The sequence below is a fragment of the Engraulis encrasicolus genome, chromosome 18 (assembly GCF_034702125.1).
Source record: "Engraulis encrasicolus isolate BLACKSEA-1 chromosome 18, IST_EnEncr_1.0, whole genome shotgun sequence".
In the NCBI taxonomy this organism is placed as follows: domain Eukaryota; kingdom Metazoa; phylum Chordata; class Actinopteri; order Clupeiformes; family Engraulidae; genus Engraulis; species Engraulis encrasicolus.
In genome coordinates this window covers 51,761,474-51,777,537 of record NC_085874.1, presented here as the reverse complement: position 1 = coordinate 51,777,537, position 16,064 = coordinate 51,761,474, and the positions used below count along the sequence as shown (strand labels likewise).

Sequence of the window (16,064 nt, the reverse complement as noted above, 5' to 3'; positions counted from 1 at the left end):
TGAGGGGGGGGAGCGTTGTCAGTGGCCTGGCTGGCTAGAGGCTGACAGTGAAGGGAGAGTGGGTTGAGTGTTCAGTATCTTGATTGCTTGATGCATCGTGCTGCTTGTAAGCCTGGTGGTACGGGAACGGAGGCGCCTGTACCTCTTTCCAGAGGGCAGGAGGCTGAACAGTTTGTGTGCAGGGTGGCTTGTGTCTTTGATGATCATCAGTGCTTTTCGGGTGAGGCGTGCGGTGTAAATGTCCTGCAGGGAGGGGAGTGGTACTCCAATGATCTTCTTCGCTGTGTTCACAACACGCTGGAGTGTCTTCCTGTTTTTCTCCGTGCAGCTTCCTCCCCACACTGTGATGCAGCTGGACACGACGCTCTCTATGGTTCCTCTGTAGAATGTTGTCATGATGGAGGGTGTAGCACTTGCCTTCTTTAGTTTGCGCAAGAAGTAGAGACGCTGATGGGCCTTCTTCGCCAGTGATGTAGTGTTGGTGGTCCAAGAGAGGTCGTCGCTGATGTGCACTCCAAGGAACTTGGTGCTGCTCACTCTCTCCACAGCATCACCGTCGATGGTCAGTGGTGGCAGTTGTTTTTGGACCCTCTGAAAGTTGACAACAATCTCCTTGGTCTTGTTGACATTCAGCAGGAGGTTGTTGTCTTTGCACCATCTGGCCAGCAGGTCTACTTCTTCTCTGTAGTGGGTCTCATCGCCCTTAGTGATGAGGCCCACCAGTGTTGTATCATCCGCAAACTTCACTAGATGGTTAGTGCTGTGGGTCGTTGTGCAGTCATGTGTCAGCAGCGTGAACAGCAGGGGGCTGAGAACACAACCTTGCGGAGCCCCCGTGCTCAGGGTCAGGGTGCTTGAGGTGTTATTCCCTACCCGTACTGCTTGTGGTCTCTGCATCAGGAAGTCCAGCAGCCAGTTGCAGAGGGAGGTGCTGAAACCTAGTTTGTCCAGTTTTCTGATGAGTTGTTGTGGTATTATGGTATTGAATGCTGAGCTGAAGTCAATGAACAGCATTCTCACATATGAGTCTTTATTGTCCAAGTGGGTGAGGGCTGGATGGAGGGCAGAGCAGATTGCATCCTCCGTGGATCGCTTGGCTCGGTATGCGAACTGGTAGGGGTCCAGGGTGGGGGGTAGGGTGGCTTTGATGTGTGACAGGACTAGCCGTTCGAAGCACTTCATGATTATGGGCGTCAGTGCTACAGGACGGTAGTCATTGAAGCATGATGGTGATGATTTCTTCGGCACGGGTATGATGGTAGCAGCTTTGAAAAGTGATGGGATGACTGCTTGCTCCAGAGAGATGTTAAAGATGTCTGTGAAGACATCCTTCAGCTCTTCTGCACAATCCTTCAACACTCGGCCAGGTATGTTGTCTGGGCCAGCTGCTTTGCGTGGGTTGATGGTGGCCAGTGTCCTCTTCACACTGGCAGAGGACAGGTACAGGGGTTGATCATGGGGGGGAGGGGGAGTTTTCTGTGGATGAGTGTCATTTTGTGCTTCAAAACGGGCAAAGAAACTGTTCAGGTCGTTTAGCAGAGAGGTGTTGTTGTCACAGCTTCGTGGTGCGGGCTTATAGTCCGTGATGGCCTGTATGCCCTGCCACAGGCTCTGTGCATCTCTGCTGTCTTTGAAGTGTGTTGTTATTTTGTCCGAGTATTCCTTTTTTGCTTTCCTGATGCCCTGGGACAGGTTTGCTCTTGCTGCTTTTAGGCCAGCTACGTCTCCTGCTCTGAAGGCTTTGTCTCTGGCCCTCAGCAGTCTGTGAACGTCTCCTGTGAACCATGGCTTCTGGTTGGCCCTGGTGGTGATGCGTTTTATTTCTGTAACATCATCAATGCATTTTGTGATGTAGGAGGTCACGGTGTCTGTGTACTCCTCAATGTCAATGTGGTTGCTGTGGGTGGCAGCTGTTTTGAACATGTCCCAATCTGTGGTTTCAAAGCAGTCTTGTAGTCGTGACACGGCTCCTTCTGGCCATTTTCTCACCTCCTTCAGAGCTGGTTTGGTGAGTTTTACCTTTTGTCTGTAGGCTGGCAGTAGCAGAATCGTTAGGTGGTCTGATAGGCCGATGTGGGGGATGGGCTTTGCCTTGTATGCTCCTTGTTTTGGGGTATAAACAAAGTCCAGGGTGTTTTGTCCTCTTGTTGGAAAGTTAACATGTTGGTGAAATTTTGGAAGAACTGTTTTGAGATTTCCGTGGTTGAAATCTCCCATGACCACTGTGAAGGCATCTGGGTGTGCATCTTGTTGTTCACTGATTCCCCGATGCAGCTCGTTCAGTGCCTCGCTTCTGGCGCTGGTGGTATTGCTAGGAGCGAGGTAAACTGCGACCAGTAGAATGGCGGATATTTCTCTTGGTAGATAGAAGGGTCGGCACTTGATGATCATGAACTCCACTAGTGGAGAGCAGTGTCTCTGTACCACCGTAGCATTTTTGCACCAAGCATCATGTGTGTAAACACATATTCCTCCCCCTCGTTTTTTCTCTGCAAGGGCTCTGTCCGCTCGGTGGCACGTAAGTTGCTCCAGTTGTAAAGCCGAGTCGGGTATGCCGTCGTTCAGCCTCTCCACCTCTCCAGTGCTCGACATACATTCCTCAACACATGATAGCCACCAGTTGCCATCATATACAGCTACAACATACCCTTTGATGCTTGAAAATGTAACACATTCCTTTACTGAGCTCACTCTTTCAACTCTGCCTTCTCTGAATGCTGAAAATGGCCTAACTTCTACTGTGTCCATTGACAATGGGCAGAAGCTGTGTAGTTTTTGAGTAACTGGAATAGTTCTTGCAGATTCCAACCTTTTCAACAGGTTCTCAGCTTCATGATGGTACATCTCTGTTGTGGCAAACTGGCAATGAGATGCACCATCATGAAGCTGAGAACCTGTTGAAGAGGTTTGAATCTGCAAGAACTATTCCAGGTACTCAAAAACTACACAGCTTCTGCCCATTGTCAATGGACATTAGGCCATTTTCCGCATTCAGAGAAGGAGTTGAAAGAGTGAGCTCAGTAAAGGAATGTGTTACATTTTCAAGCATCAAAGGGTATGTTGTAGCTGTATATGATGGCAACTGGTGGCTAGCATGTGTTGAGGAATGTATGCCGAGCACTGGAGAGGTGAAACTGAACTTCCTGCATCCTCATGGACCATCTCCATCCTTCACTTTTCCCTTCAGACCAGATAGACTTGTCATGGATCATCAGGATGTGCTTCTGGTAGTGGAACCTAACTGCAACGGGACATACTTATACATTATCTACAAAAGACACAGCTGCTGCTTCAAATGCACTGGTAGAGTACAAAATGAGAGTGTAGCCATTGATTATCTCTTTAAAGTACGGTAAAGGGAAGATGACACAGGTACACAGAGAAGGAATGTTCAAACATTCACATATCATCATTTGGTGTGTATAAATGGACATCTGCCTTAGTTTCTGAAACCTGGGACCATGGAAACTGACCATTTTTGTTTTGTTTTTGTTTTGTCATGTGATGCTACTATGGCATTACCATAGTATTAGTAAGTGGTCTGTATGATGCCATATTTGTGAGTCAAATTCTCTCTGAAATGAATAAAGAACCGAACACCAGCATTTGAGGTGTTGCTAATGACATTGCCGGCTACGTTTGGACAAGGAACTGGCCATTTTAAAATATAGTTTTTTTTAGATATTCAATTTTTAATTTTTCAATTTATCATAATTCATATTCTGAGAGTTGTTGTATTCCAAGCTGATTGTGTAATATGTAGAGCCAGAAAAGAGCTTTCAAATAACACCACAGGCATCTTTTTGTGACTAACACTGACTGATATATTCAAGGCTGAATGTATAGTGTCCTACCCTCACATGTGAACCTTTCCTAGTCTGTTTCTCCCTTAATATTAGGGTCATTTCACGTGAAATCAGACACTTTGGGACCCGACCGACCCGGATTTCGATCATACTTGGTGTGCCTTTTCAGTAGCAAGGTAGCACCCCAGAACTGCATTGGTTTGAATCTGACACTAATATTAAGGGAGAAACAGACTAGGAAAGGTTCACATGTGAGGGTAGGACACTATACATTCAGCCTTGAATATATCAGTCAGTGTTAGTCACAAAAAGATGCCTGTGGTGTTGTTTGAAAGCTCTTTTCTGGCTCTACATATTACACAATCACCTTGGAATACAACAACTGTCAGAATATGAGTTATGATGAATTGAAAAATTAAAAATTGAATATCTAAAAAACTTATATTTTAAAATGGCCAGTTCCTTGTCCAAACGTAGCCGGCAATGTCATGAGCAGCACCTAAAATGCTGGTGTTCGGTTTGTTATTAATTTCAGAGAGAATTTGACTCACAAATATGGCATCATACAGACCACTTACTAATAATATGGTAATACCATAGTAGCATCACATGACAAAACAAAAACAAAACAAAAATGGTCAGTGTCCATGGTCCCAGGTTTCAGAAACTAAGGCAGATGTCCATTTATACATACCAAATGATGATATGTGAATGTTTGAACATTCCTTCTCTGTGTACCTGTGCCATCTTCCCTTTACCGTACTTTAAAGAGATAATCAATGGCTACACTCTCATTTTGTACTCTACCAGTGCATTTGAAGCAACAGCTGTGTCTTTTGTAGATAATGTATAAGTACGTCCCGTTGCAGTTACAGGTTCCACTACCAGAGGCACATCCTGATGATCCATGACAAGTCTATCTGGTCTGAAGGGAAAAGTGAAGGATGGAGATGGCCCATGAGGATGCAGGAAGTTCAGTTTCACCTCTCCAGTGCTCGGCATACATTCCTCAGCACATGCTAGCCACCAGTTGCCATCATATACAGCTACAACATACCCTTTGATGCTTGAAAATGTAACACATTCCTTTACTGAGCTCACTCTTTCAACTCTGCCTTCTCTGAATGCTCAAAATGGCCTAACTTCCACTGTGTCCATTGACAATGGGCAGAAGCTGTGTAGTTTTTGAGTACCTGGAATAGTTCTTGCAGATTCAAACCTTTTCAACAAGTTCTCAGCTTCATGATGGTACATATCTGTTGTGGCAAACTGGCAATGGATGTTCTTGACATTATCCTTGACAAATTCAAACAGTTGGTATGGCGTTACAATTTAATTGTCAATAGGACGTTGCAGACTTCCTGCACAATATAAGAACCTTAAAATTACAACAAATTTGTGCCACCACGAGGCAGATTTTCACATACCTGCAGAGTGGCACTTTTTTGCCACATCACATGGCAAAGGTCCATGTGATGGCGTTGGAGGGACAGTTAAATGGCTTGCTGCACGAGCAAGTCTGCAACGTCCTATTGACAATTAAATTATAACGCCATACCAACTGTTTGAATTTGTCAAGGATAATGTCAAGAACATCCATTGCCAGTTTGCCACAACAGAGATGTACCATCATGAAGCTGAGAACCTGTTGAAAAGTTTTGAATATGCAAGAACTATTCCAGGTACTCAAAAACTACACAGCTTCTGCCCATTGTCAATGGACACAGTGGAAGTTAGGCCATTTTGAGCATTCAGAGAAGGCAGAGTTGAAAGAGTGAGCTCAGTAAAGGAATGTGTTACATTTTCAAACATCAAAGGGTATGTTGTAGCTGTATATGATGGCAACTGGTGGCTAGCATGTGCTGAGGAATGTATGCCGAGCACTGGAGAGGTGAAACTGAACTTCCTGCATCCTCATGGGCCATCTCCATCCTTCACTTTTTCCCTTCAGACCAGATAGACTGTCATGGATCATCAGGATGTGCTTCTGGTAGTGGAACCTGTAACTGCAACGGGACGTACTTATACATTATCTACAAAAGACACAGCTGCTGCTTCAAATGCACTGGTAGAGTACAAAATGAGAGTGTAGCCATTGATTATCTCTTTAAAGTATGGTAAAGGGAAGATGGCACAGGTACACAAAGAAGGAATGTTCAAACATTCACATACAGTATCATCATTTGGTGTGTATAAATGGACATCTGCCTTAGTTTCTGAAACCTGGGACCATGGACACTGACCATTTTTGTTTTGTTTTTGTTTTGTCATGTGATGCTACTATGGTATTACCATATTATTAGTAAGTGGTCTGTATGATGCCATATTTGTGAGTCAACTTCTCTCTGAAATGAATAACAAACCGAACACCAGCATTTAAGGTGCTGCTCATGACATTGCCGGCTACGTTTGGACAAGGAACTGGCCATTTTAAAATATAAGTTTTTTAGATATTCAATTTTTAATTTTTCAATTTATCATAATTCATATTCTGACAGTAGTTGTATTCCAAGGTGATTGTGTACTATGTAGAGCCAGAAAAGAGCTTTCAAACAACACCACAGGCATCTTTTTGTGACTAACACTGACTGATATATTCAAGGCTGAATGTATAGTGTCCTACCCTCACATGTGAACCTTTCCTAGTCTGTTTCTCCCTTAAAGGGACAGTTTGGTCAATTTCAACATGCAGTTGTATTGCTCACGCTACCCTTGACTTGTCAGTACCTGGTGATGCCACATTTTTCGGCTCAGCCCTTTCCGAGATATGAGCAATTCTAATGGGGGCAGCGTTTGTTTACATTTTTAAAAAATGAAACATAGGCCAACTCCAAATATTTTCTCAAAAGGTACTGCTGTTTGCTAGTTGTCTGCTGATGTTTTATAACCTTTTGGATGTTTTTGGGAATAAATAAAAACGTTTTTTTGAAATGTAAACAAAGAGCTGCCCCCATTACAATGAGCAGGATCTCGGAAACGGCTGAAGAAGAAGAAAAAAAAATCTCAGGCACTGACAAGTCCAGGGTAGTGTGAGCATTACAACTGCATGTTGAAATTGATCAAACTGTCCCTTTAATATTAGTGTCAGATTCAAACCAATGCAGTTCTGGGGTGCTACCTTGCTACTGAAAAGGCACACCAAGTATGATTGAAATCCGGGTCGGTCGGGTCCCAAAGTGTCTGATTTCACGTGAAATGACCCATCAATGCAGTTCTGGGGTGCTACCTTGCTACTAAAAAGGCACACCAACTTAAGTAGGCCTATGATTGAAATCCGGATCGGTCGGGTCCCAAAGCGTCTGATTTCACGTGAAATGACCCTAATAGAACCAGGAAACAATGGGCCAATGGAACCTCTCTCTCTCTATTCTCTCTCTTTTTATATTTTACTTTAAAAGCCCTTCTAGGGACGGGCATTGGAAATTAGCCTATGGCTACAAATGCTATGATACTTATCTGTTAGGTTGTTGTACAGCCTACATGATGTGTATTTGTCCCTACTCAAATAAACCATAACTGAACTGAACTGAACTGAACTCTGACCTCGTCTCTGTCTGTGCACGCGTATGGTTCCATGTGTCCAGCCCAACACCAGATGGACAGGTACCATGACGACCACATCACCAGATGGACGGGTACCATGACGACCACATCACCAGGTGACCGGGTACCATGACGACCACATCACCAGATGGACAGGTACCATGACGACCACATCACCAGATGACCGGGTACCATGACGACCACATCACCAGATGGACGGGTACCATGACGACCACATCACCAGATGACCGGGTACCATGACGACCACATCACCAGATGGACGGGTACCATGACGACCACATCACCAGATGGACAGGTACCATGACGTCCACATCACCAGATGACCGGGTACCATGACGACCACTTCACCAGATGGACGGGTACCATGACGACCACATCACCAGATGGACGGGTACCATGACGACCACATCACCAGATGGACGGGTACCATGATGACCACATCACCAGATGGACGGGTACCATGACGAACACATCACCATTGTCATTTCCTCCCAGCCAGAAGTAGACATATAACATGTATGACTTGGACACTGGCGTAGATCGAGGATGCATGTATGTGTCAGCTGTGGCTGGTTATCACAGCGCCCCCTACAGTATCAATGCTTTCCTCCCCCAGCTAGTTGACCTAATTTCACTAAACTGAATCTCTACACACGGTTGCATGTAAAAGTGCCTTTTTGCACATTATTTACCTGGATGCATTACAACAAATTGCCCCTGGTAACAACCACAAGCAACATCCGGAATATAAGCTTAATGAAGAAGGTGCATGACGACATACAGAGGGAAAAGAGAAAGCTATTTAGACTTCACGATATTACATAACCCATCTAAATTCAAATGACAAAACATGAGTGTACAGAAGCAGAATGGCAATGGCAGAATGCACTACAGAAACAGGCCACACACACACACACACACACACACACACACACACACACACACACACACACACACACACACACAGATTAAATGTCCCTACGCTACGTCCCATCCAACCCTTGTAACAGCTGTTGCGTAACGTGGGAATCAGTGAAAGCAACAGCAGGCAGCAGCGCACATCATCAGAGAGAGAGAGAGAGAGAGAGAGAGAGAGAGAGAGAGAGAGAGAGCGCTTAGTACCAACAACAGCACGTTGAAATGCCTCAATGACAGTCCGCTAGGAAAAAGCCTTTCATTTTCTCTACCAAACTAAACTACGCGCTTGAAAAGCACTTCTCTGGGCACTGCTGATGAAAGCCAAACTGTACCAAACTAGAAGGTATAAGTCGACGTTCTCTCGTCAACCATGTCATGACCCCAAATTGGTTTCTTGGTGGTCAGGGATACTTATATTGCATTTGCGGGGCATCGCGCAACCTTATTGAATGCTAATAAGCGAATTACCAGCGTCAGTTAGCAGCATCAGCTGTGCAGCCGCATTGCTGGCCGCGCTAGTCACATCATTTGACATATGGCACGGATTGTCTGATCAATGACACACTTCAGTTATAGATGGCATTGTACAGCGTAGTTTATAAATATTGAATGGTGATAGAGTCGGGCCTTACCGATTACGAAGTTTGGTGAGCATCAGAGTGCCAAAACTCACACACGACAGCTTGCTCGAGGCCAATGGTAGCGACAGTCGTCCATTCAAACAGAGTCTCTTAGTGCATTCATGTGGTCTTCCGAAGTAGATATTATCTAGTTGCGAAGTGGTATTTACAATGCGTTGCGTTCATGTGCTTTTTTGATGTTGTTTACAAATTAAAGATGGCGAACCAGAGTGAGACTTTTTACTAAAACGATTATAGACTGTTGTTCATCAGCTACAGCAAGCAAATGAATTAGGAAGTCAAAGGTAAAAATTCTGTATATTTTCTGACACTGTCATTTACCATGACTGTCTAAACATACTGAATGCCGGTTTTTGAGTATTTCAACTCAGCGGTTGCCATGGCGAGAGTAGAGCCAGCTGTTGTGTGCGTCATCATCTCGTAAACTCGTTTCTTAAAAAATTCTACGAGTTGTCCAGTGGTAAATACCAGAAGCGGTGGCGTTCATGTGTGCTTCGAATGTCGGCATTTGGTATTTACGATAATTACGAGACCACATGAACGCACTATGTGTATCTTATCTGAAATGCCCATTAAATAGTGATATACGCACTTCTAAAGGGCTGTGATATAAACCAATATTAGCCGTACAATCTTGTGTAGTTAAGGTTCGCCCAGGGAGTTTGGCGTCAGGTCAAATATCAATGGATTTGGCTGTGCAGTGGTTAAATCAGGGGGGAAAGTTTGCGATCTTAACATCGACATAGCTGGTTATTTTAGCCACAGATATGTCTGTCCATGGCTTCTGCATACACTCTCGCGCGCATAAGCTGCCAATTTATTGTGCTTTTGGTCTAAAAATAGAGACTAAAGGCAAAGGTGCACTACCACGACAGAAACAGCTCTGTTCTAGTTAGTGATGCTAGCCAAATAGCTAACAACGACGGCCTCCCCCTGCAAGGCTAAAATGTAATGGCTTCTGCAGGGCATACAGACTGAGACTCCCAACGGAGTTCGCTCCCGGACGTGCGGTCCCCGGTGTTTCTATCACTCCCGGACTTGCGGTCCCCACCCGATTATATTTCACGTATTATCATATACTGCCACATACAAGCAATTTAGGTTTAGGGTTAGGGTTAGGGTTAAGGTTAGGGTTAGAAACAAAAAACTAACATCAACAAGATAACTGGCTCCGTAATATGGCGGTGGTACCGTTAGTCTGGCTAGTGGGAGCGAGATGAAATGGGAGTGTAATGAGATGGGAGCGTGAATCTGGGAATCCTTCTGCAGCTAGCTAGCCAGTGCATAGGGATCATATCTAGGCCTACATACCATGTACCACGTCCCAAGGATGATAGTTCCTGTCCGGACATGACAGCAACCACAGCATCGCGTCGTGTAGAATCTGTCTCGGCTGGGTTTGAAGTGCATATCGCCCTGCATGTTGGGTAGAAACATCACGAAGTGAAGACTGCTGCACGACCTACAACACTTCCAGCATCAACAACAGTCAGCGATGGAATGGAAACAGGGTTGGTTGCCAGATATGTGTGATGATTTCCATCCAGCCCAAAATAAATGCTCAAAATCTGCGTGGAGCTGGAAGCACTAAATCCAGCCCATTTTCAACTAAATTCTGATGTTTTCTTTCTATGTCCATACAGTTGGAGAGAAAACCCACCCAAATTGCCGCCTTTTTACCTGCAGACAGCCATTCTGAGCAGCCCAATTGGGCCGGAGGGAAACACAACAATCTGGCAACACTGAATGGAAACGCCTCCTTTACCTGACTGACGTTACGAAAGAAAAATACACAGAAACGCGATCTTGACAAGCAGCCGGATTAGCCAATGGCGGACAGGGACGATCCACTGCTCTAAAGAGAAAGGAAAGAGAAAGGGGCGGGACGTTGATGCTGTCACAACACAAGAGTCACAGCTCGTCCCCTATTTGGGAATTTTTTTGCAAGACTAGAGGCATCCTCGTCATTTAATGTGTGCGTTCTTACCCCAGCCCTACTGGGAAATTCCATCAACAACATTCTTTCAAACATAGATCTAGGCCATAGTGCTGCTAGATGACAAACACCCTGATGCGTTTGCCTTTTCATGGGTAGGCCTAATGACAATGTTTTTTGTTTGTTTGTTTGTTTGTTTGTTTGTTTTTTTTACAGAAGACGTAGGCCTGGGCCTCATCGCCATCCACATTTTGAGAATAGAAATTATAGTAGAGAAGAGTAAAGTAGAGTGCTCAATTGTCACTATATATAGGCCTAGATATAGTGAGATGACGTTTGGAAGCAACCCACAGATGCCCACAAAATTAAAGATATAGCCTATTAACAGTGTAACTAATATGATAAAAAAATATTAACGCTTTACTTAACGGTACAGTAACTACTGTGTAGGCCTACTCTCTGTGTAACAACAGGGCAACAAAAAGACGTTACATGGTATCTGATGGGTAAAAGGGGATAATTACAAAGTAAATACAATGTTATACACATATCTCAATAATGATTATGAAACTACTGTGTATGTTCTAACCATCCAATCATTGAACTTCTCTCTGTTACCCTGTTGTTACCCCATTAATGGTATTTACTTTGTAATTACCCCCTTTTTACCCTTTAGATACCATGTAACTTATCTCTGTTACCCTGTTGTTACCCATAAAGTACACAGTAATTACATCGGGTAGCTGTACCGTAAAGTAAAGTGTTACCAAATATATATATTAAGCTATAAAATATGCAATCAACTGATGATTCAGAGTAACTGTAGGATTCAAGTATTCACATGTACAGACACACACACACACACACACACACTATGGAACTGCTCCACGTGACTGCACCTTACCTGCACTCTCTGATCTCCATTTCCAAGAACTGCTTGCACTATGAGACTTGCACCTCCAACTATGCTGCTAAATGCTGCTACTTGACCACTGGACTACAATGGACCATGTTGGACTGCACAGTGGTACAGCACAGCCTTGACCTTTGTATTCCTCTATTAGACTGGACCTGCACTACCCCACAAGAACAGACACACTGCACCTTACCTGCACTACCTCAGTCCTGGAACATAAGACAATATAACATGCTGCTACCTCATCTACTACTTATATAACTATTGTTATTATACTGTCACTATTGCAACTGTTCTGTTGTCATTTCTATTATTGTAATGTCTATATCTTCTCTTCTGTCTACATGTTCAATGTTAAATGTTCTTTTGTACTGTATTTAGTATTGGTGATGCATTGAGTTCAAAAGTCTGATGGCAGTGGGATAGAAACTGTCCTTCATTCTCGTAGTGTGGGCACGCAGAGTTCTAAAGCGCCTGCCAGATGGTAGCATGATGAAGAGCCTGTGACCAGGGTGTGTGCGATCTGGATGTTTATTGCTCTGTTGGTGCAGTGTGTATGGTGGATCTCCTGAAGTTTGGGTAGCTAGCAACCAATGATTCTCTCTGGTGCAGTTGATTTAAACAAAAGAAAACAAAACTCCACAACAGCAACCACAAGGTCTGTCAAATAACAGCAATTTATTAGTCAAAAGTCAAACCCTGCAAAAACAGACAAAGGATGGCAAGTATCAGAATACAATACATGTTTGGTGTATTTCTGTAACTTGTAAATCCTTCTTCTTCAGAATAACAGTTGAGTTGGCAGTGTGCTACATTTTAGAAACAACATTGTGCAGATCATTATTTCGGTTTTGCTTTTGTTTTTCTCTCATTATGTACAATTTCATATCTCTAGAAATGGGAACTCAAAGTAAAACCGTACCTACAGAAGAGGCACTGATAAAAAAAGAGAAATTCCTGAAAATCATTTGGCACTAAATATACAGCTCTCTAGTTCTCTACCTCGGACCAGAAAGAGGACAATAGTTTTGTAAACCCCTGGCTTAACACATTAAATATTACATTCATCAACCAGCTCCCTCCCTCCCTCCCTCGCTCCCTCGCTCGCTCGCTCTCTCTCATTTCTCACTGGCCTTTGTCAATTGTTTACATTCTCCGCTTTCTTTTTTTATATCCACCTCTTCACATTCTCACATTACACTCTTCCTTTCCTTTCCTCTTTTCATTCTCTTCTTTCTTTCTCTCCACTTGTCTCTCTTCATCTTTCTATCGCCCCTGCAAATGGCCAGGCTCCTTGGCAGTGATTCCTTAGCCCTTTAACTTCTTCCCACCTAAACTTGCACAGTAAAAAAATGCAGCATTAATTCATTACATTACATTACACTTAGCTGACGCTTTTATCCAAAGCGACATACAGTTACTTTACAGGGTATTGGTTACAGTCCCTGGAGCAATGTGGGGTTAGGTGCCTTGGTACAGGGCACTTCAGCCATGGATGGAGGTGTAGGGAGAGGTAAGGCTGGGATTTAAACCCTGCAACCCTCTGATCTTAAGCCACTTCCCTAACCCCTTGGCCACAGCTAATTTAACAATTAGGGAGTTGATTTAACATCTTCTAGAGTGCATTTGGTCCAAGAGTACTCTCTAAGTGTTGAATTAACACTCTGCATATTCCACTGTGTGGGTTTGTTGTTTACACCCTCAGGGACCATGGGAGAGCCCCTCCTCCTGGCGTCCACTGGCACCGTGTGTGTGTGTGTGTGTGTGGTGTGTGTGTGTGTGTGTGTGTGTGTGTGTGTGTGTGTGGTGTGTGTGTGTAAGGGGGGGGGGCTTTGGGGCATGCGGAGGCTACGCGATGACAAACTCGTCTTTGGTGGGTGCCTTGTGGTAGGTGGTGCTGTTGACGTGTGTGTGCTGCGCGGGGGGGCCGTAGTTGGCCTTCTCCCTCCTCTTCATGTAGTAGACCAGCACCCCCACAAGGACCAGCGCCAACACCAGGGCCCCCACACCCCCACTGATGACCGCTGCAGAGAGGGGGGGGGGGAGATGAAGAGAGCATAGAGATAAGAGAGAGAGAGAGACAGAGGGATGGAGAGAAAGTGAGAGATAGAGAGAGAGAGAGGGAGAGAGGAGCAGAGAGATGAGAGAGGGAGAGCGATAAAGAGAGAGAGTGGGGGTGAGAGATAGAGAGAGAGAGGGAGAGCGATAAAGAGAGAAAGGGGGGAGAGATCGTGAAAGAAAATAACACATTTCCTGATTAGCAGGTTTAGTCTGTTTGACTGCAGTCGCATGACTCTCACACGTGTGGGAATTACAAAATACAACTCAGTTGTTTTGCTTGTAGTCACTAGGAACACAACAAATAGATACAGAGAGAGACAGAGATGAGACGATTGCTTTTCTCCTTGTTAATTACAGTGGTATTAATGATAGTGGTATTAATTACAGTGGTATTGGGTTGAAGGTGAAGATTGTGCACATCATCCCAGGAAAAGGTGCAGGACAAAGACTGACTGTATTTCCATAGTAAGGAGTCCGCACACTTAAAATCCTTTTTGTTTTTATTCAGCCATGAAATTAAAAACAAAGAAACAGAAAGGATTTTAAGTGTGCAGACTCCTCCCTCTGTTAATTGCAGTGGTATTACCATTGTGTTACACTGTAACCATCATGTGACTATCACTTCCCCAAGAGACAAAAGGAGGGGAGATGGTGAATAAAGAATGTTAAAGAGAGAGAGAGAGAGAGAGAGACAGAGAGAGAGAGAGAGAGAGAGAAAGAGAGAGAGAGAGCGAGAGATGGGGAAGGATCGGGATTTGACCTCGAACCCAGGTCGCCTGGGGAAGAGGTGTGAAGTAACCCAGGTCGCCTGGGGAAGAGGTGTGAAGTCCGGGTCCAGAAATTAAAAACCCTGCCAGTTTCCTTCCAACACAGGTGCCTCCAATAAGTAGCTGGTATATTTGGTATATTTGGTATGGTATTTGGTATTGCTGGTATATTTGGTATGCTGGTATGCTGGTATATTTGGTATGGTATTTGGTATGTATGGTATATTTGGTATGCTGGTATATTTGGTATATTTGGTATATTTGGTATATTTGGTATGCTGGTATATTTGGTATATTTGGTATATTTGGTATGCTGGTATATTTGGTATGCTGGTATATTTGGTATGCTGGTATATTTGGTATATTTGGTATATTTGGTAATGCTGGTATATTTGGTATGCTGGTATATTTGGTATGGTATTTGGTATTGCTGGTATATTTGGTATGCTGGTATGCTGGTATATTTGGTATGGTATTTGGTATTGCTGGTATATTTGGTATGCTGGTAAGATGGTATATTTGCGGCATACAAGGTTTTACTTCCTGAACTCAAGTTTGACAACTCTGCCCAGGGCTAGTAGTACAGCGCACAAGCCCAGTGACCCACGTTGCCCCCTTGAATGAAAAGAATTAGCTAGTTTAACCCCTTAGCACAGAGCCCATGTTATAACCTTACTGTCATCAAAATTGTAATGGCTATGTCTTAATTTGTTTTTTGCATTTCTTAGATGTAATTTCCTGCATTGTAACGTCCCGTGTCCCCTTTCAGCTCAATACAGAACCCATACTTTTATTCATGTATAAATACGAGACGATTCCATATTTCAAGGGACGGTTGGCAACCCTACCGCCATTGCCATCTGCAAGTAAGAGGCTACGCTCGTTAGCTAGCTTACCTGCAAGCGTTTCCTAATTAGCTAGCTTACCTGTGAGAGTTAGCTTAGCTAGCTTACCTGTGAGAGTGAATGAAAAGAGTCAGCTCAGCTAGCTTACCTGCGAGCGTCTCCTAGTTAGCTAGCTTACCTGCGAGCGTCTCCTAGTTAGCTTAGCTAGCTTAGCTAGCTTACCTGCGAGCGTCTCCTAGTTAGCTAGCTTTCCTGTGAGAGTGAATGAAGAGAGTTAGCTTAGCTAGCTTACCTGCGAGCGTCTCCTTGTCCTCCAGAAAGCTGCGCGTCTCCTGCCCCTGTGGAGGACGCATATTCCCAGTGACAGGTAAGAGATCAAATGTCATATCCGAGTCATCCTAGATTTAATAAACAGGTAAGAGATCAAATGTCATATCCGAGTCATCCTAGATTTAATAAACAGGTAAGAGATCAAATGTCATATCCGAGTCATCCTAGATTTAATAAACAGGTAAGAGATCAAATGTCATATCCGAGTCATCCTAGATTTAATAAACAGGTAAGAGATCAAATGTCATATCCGAGTCATCCTAGATTTAATAAACAGGTA

At 44.0% G+C, this 16,064-nt stretch overlaps 2 protein-coding genes across 2 annotated transcripts in view; both read right to left on the bottom strand.

The window, feature by feature from the left end:
• laptm4a (lysosomal protein transmembrane 4 alpha) overlaps positions 1-10,444 on the bottom strand; it is a 42,991-nt gene extending 32,547 nt beyond the window's left edge. The window contains exon 1 of the mRNA XM_063223817.1: positions 10,241-10,444. Within this exon, the coding sequence (XP_063079887.1) occupies positions 10,241-10,366 (126 nt within the window). The 5' untranslated portion in view covers positions 10,367-10,444. The remainder of the gene's footprint in view (positions 1-10,240) is intronic.
• A 3,143-nt stretch (positions 10,445-13,587) lies between these two features.
• On the bottom strand, positions 13,588-15,953 carry LOC134469514 (syndecan-2-like). The gene is made up of 2 exons (XM_063223815.1): positions 15,747-15,953; positions 13,588-13,805 (listed from the first exon to the last, which is right to left on the bottom strand). Exons 1-2 carry the CDS (start codon positions 15,838-15,840, stop codon positions 13,630-13,632), a joined length of 270 nt encoding a protein of 89 aa, XP_063079885.1. The 5' UTR covers positions 15,841-15,953; the 3' UTR covers positions 13,588-13,629.
• Positions 15,954-16,064: the final 111 nt, after the last annotated feature.

What these genes read in the sequence shown, in the direction of transcription:
- LOC134469514 (XM_063223815.1), bottom strand. Translation starts at nt 15,840, where the DNA reads ATGACATTTGATCTCTTACCTGTCACTGGGAATATGCGTCCTCCACAG. An exon ending in GGACAAGGAGACGCTCGCAG is followed by an intron (nt 13,806 to 15,746) that starts GTAAGCTAGCTA and finishes CCCTCTCTGCAG; the next exon opens with CGGTCATCAGTGGGGGTGTG.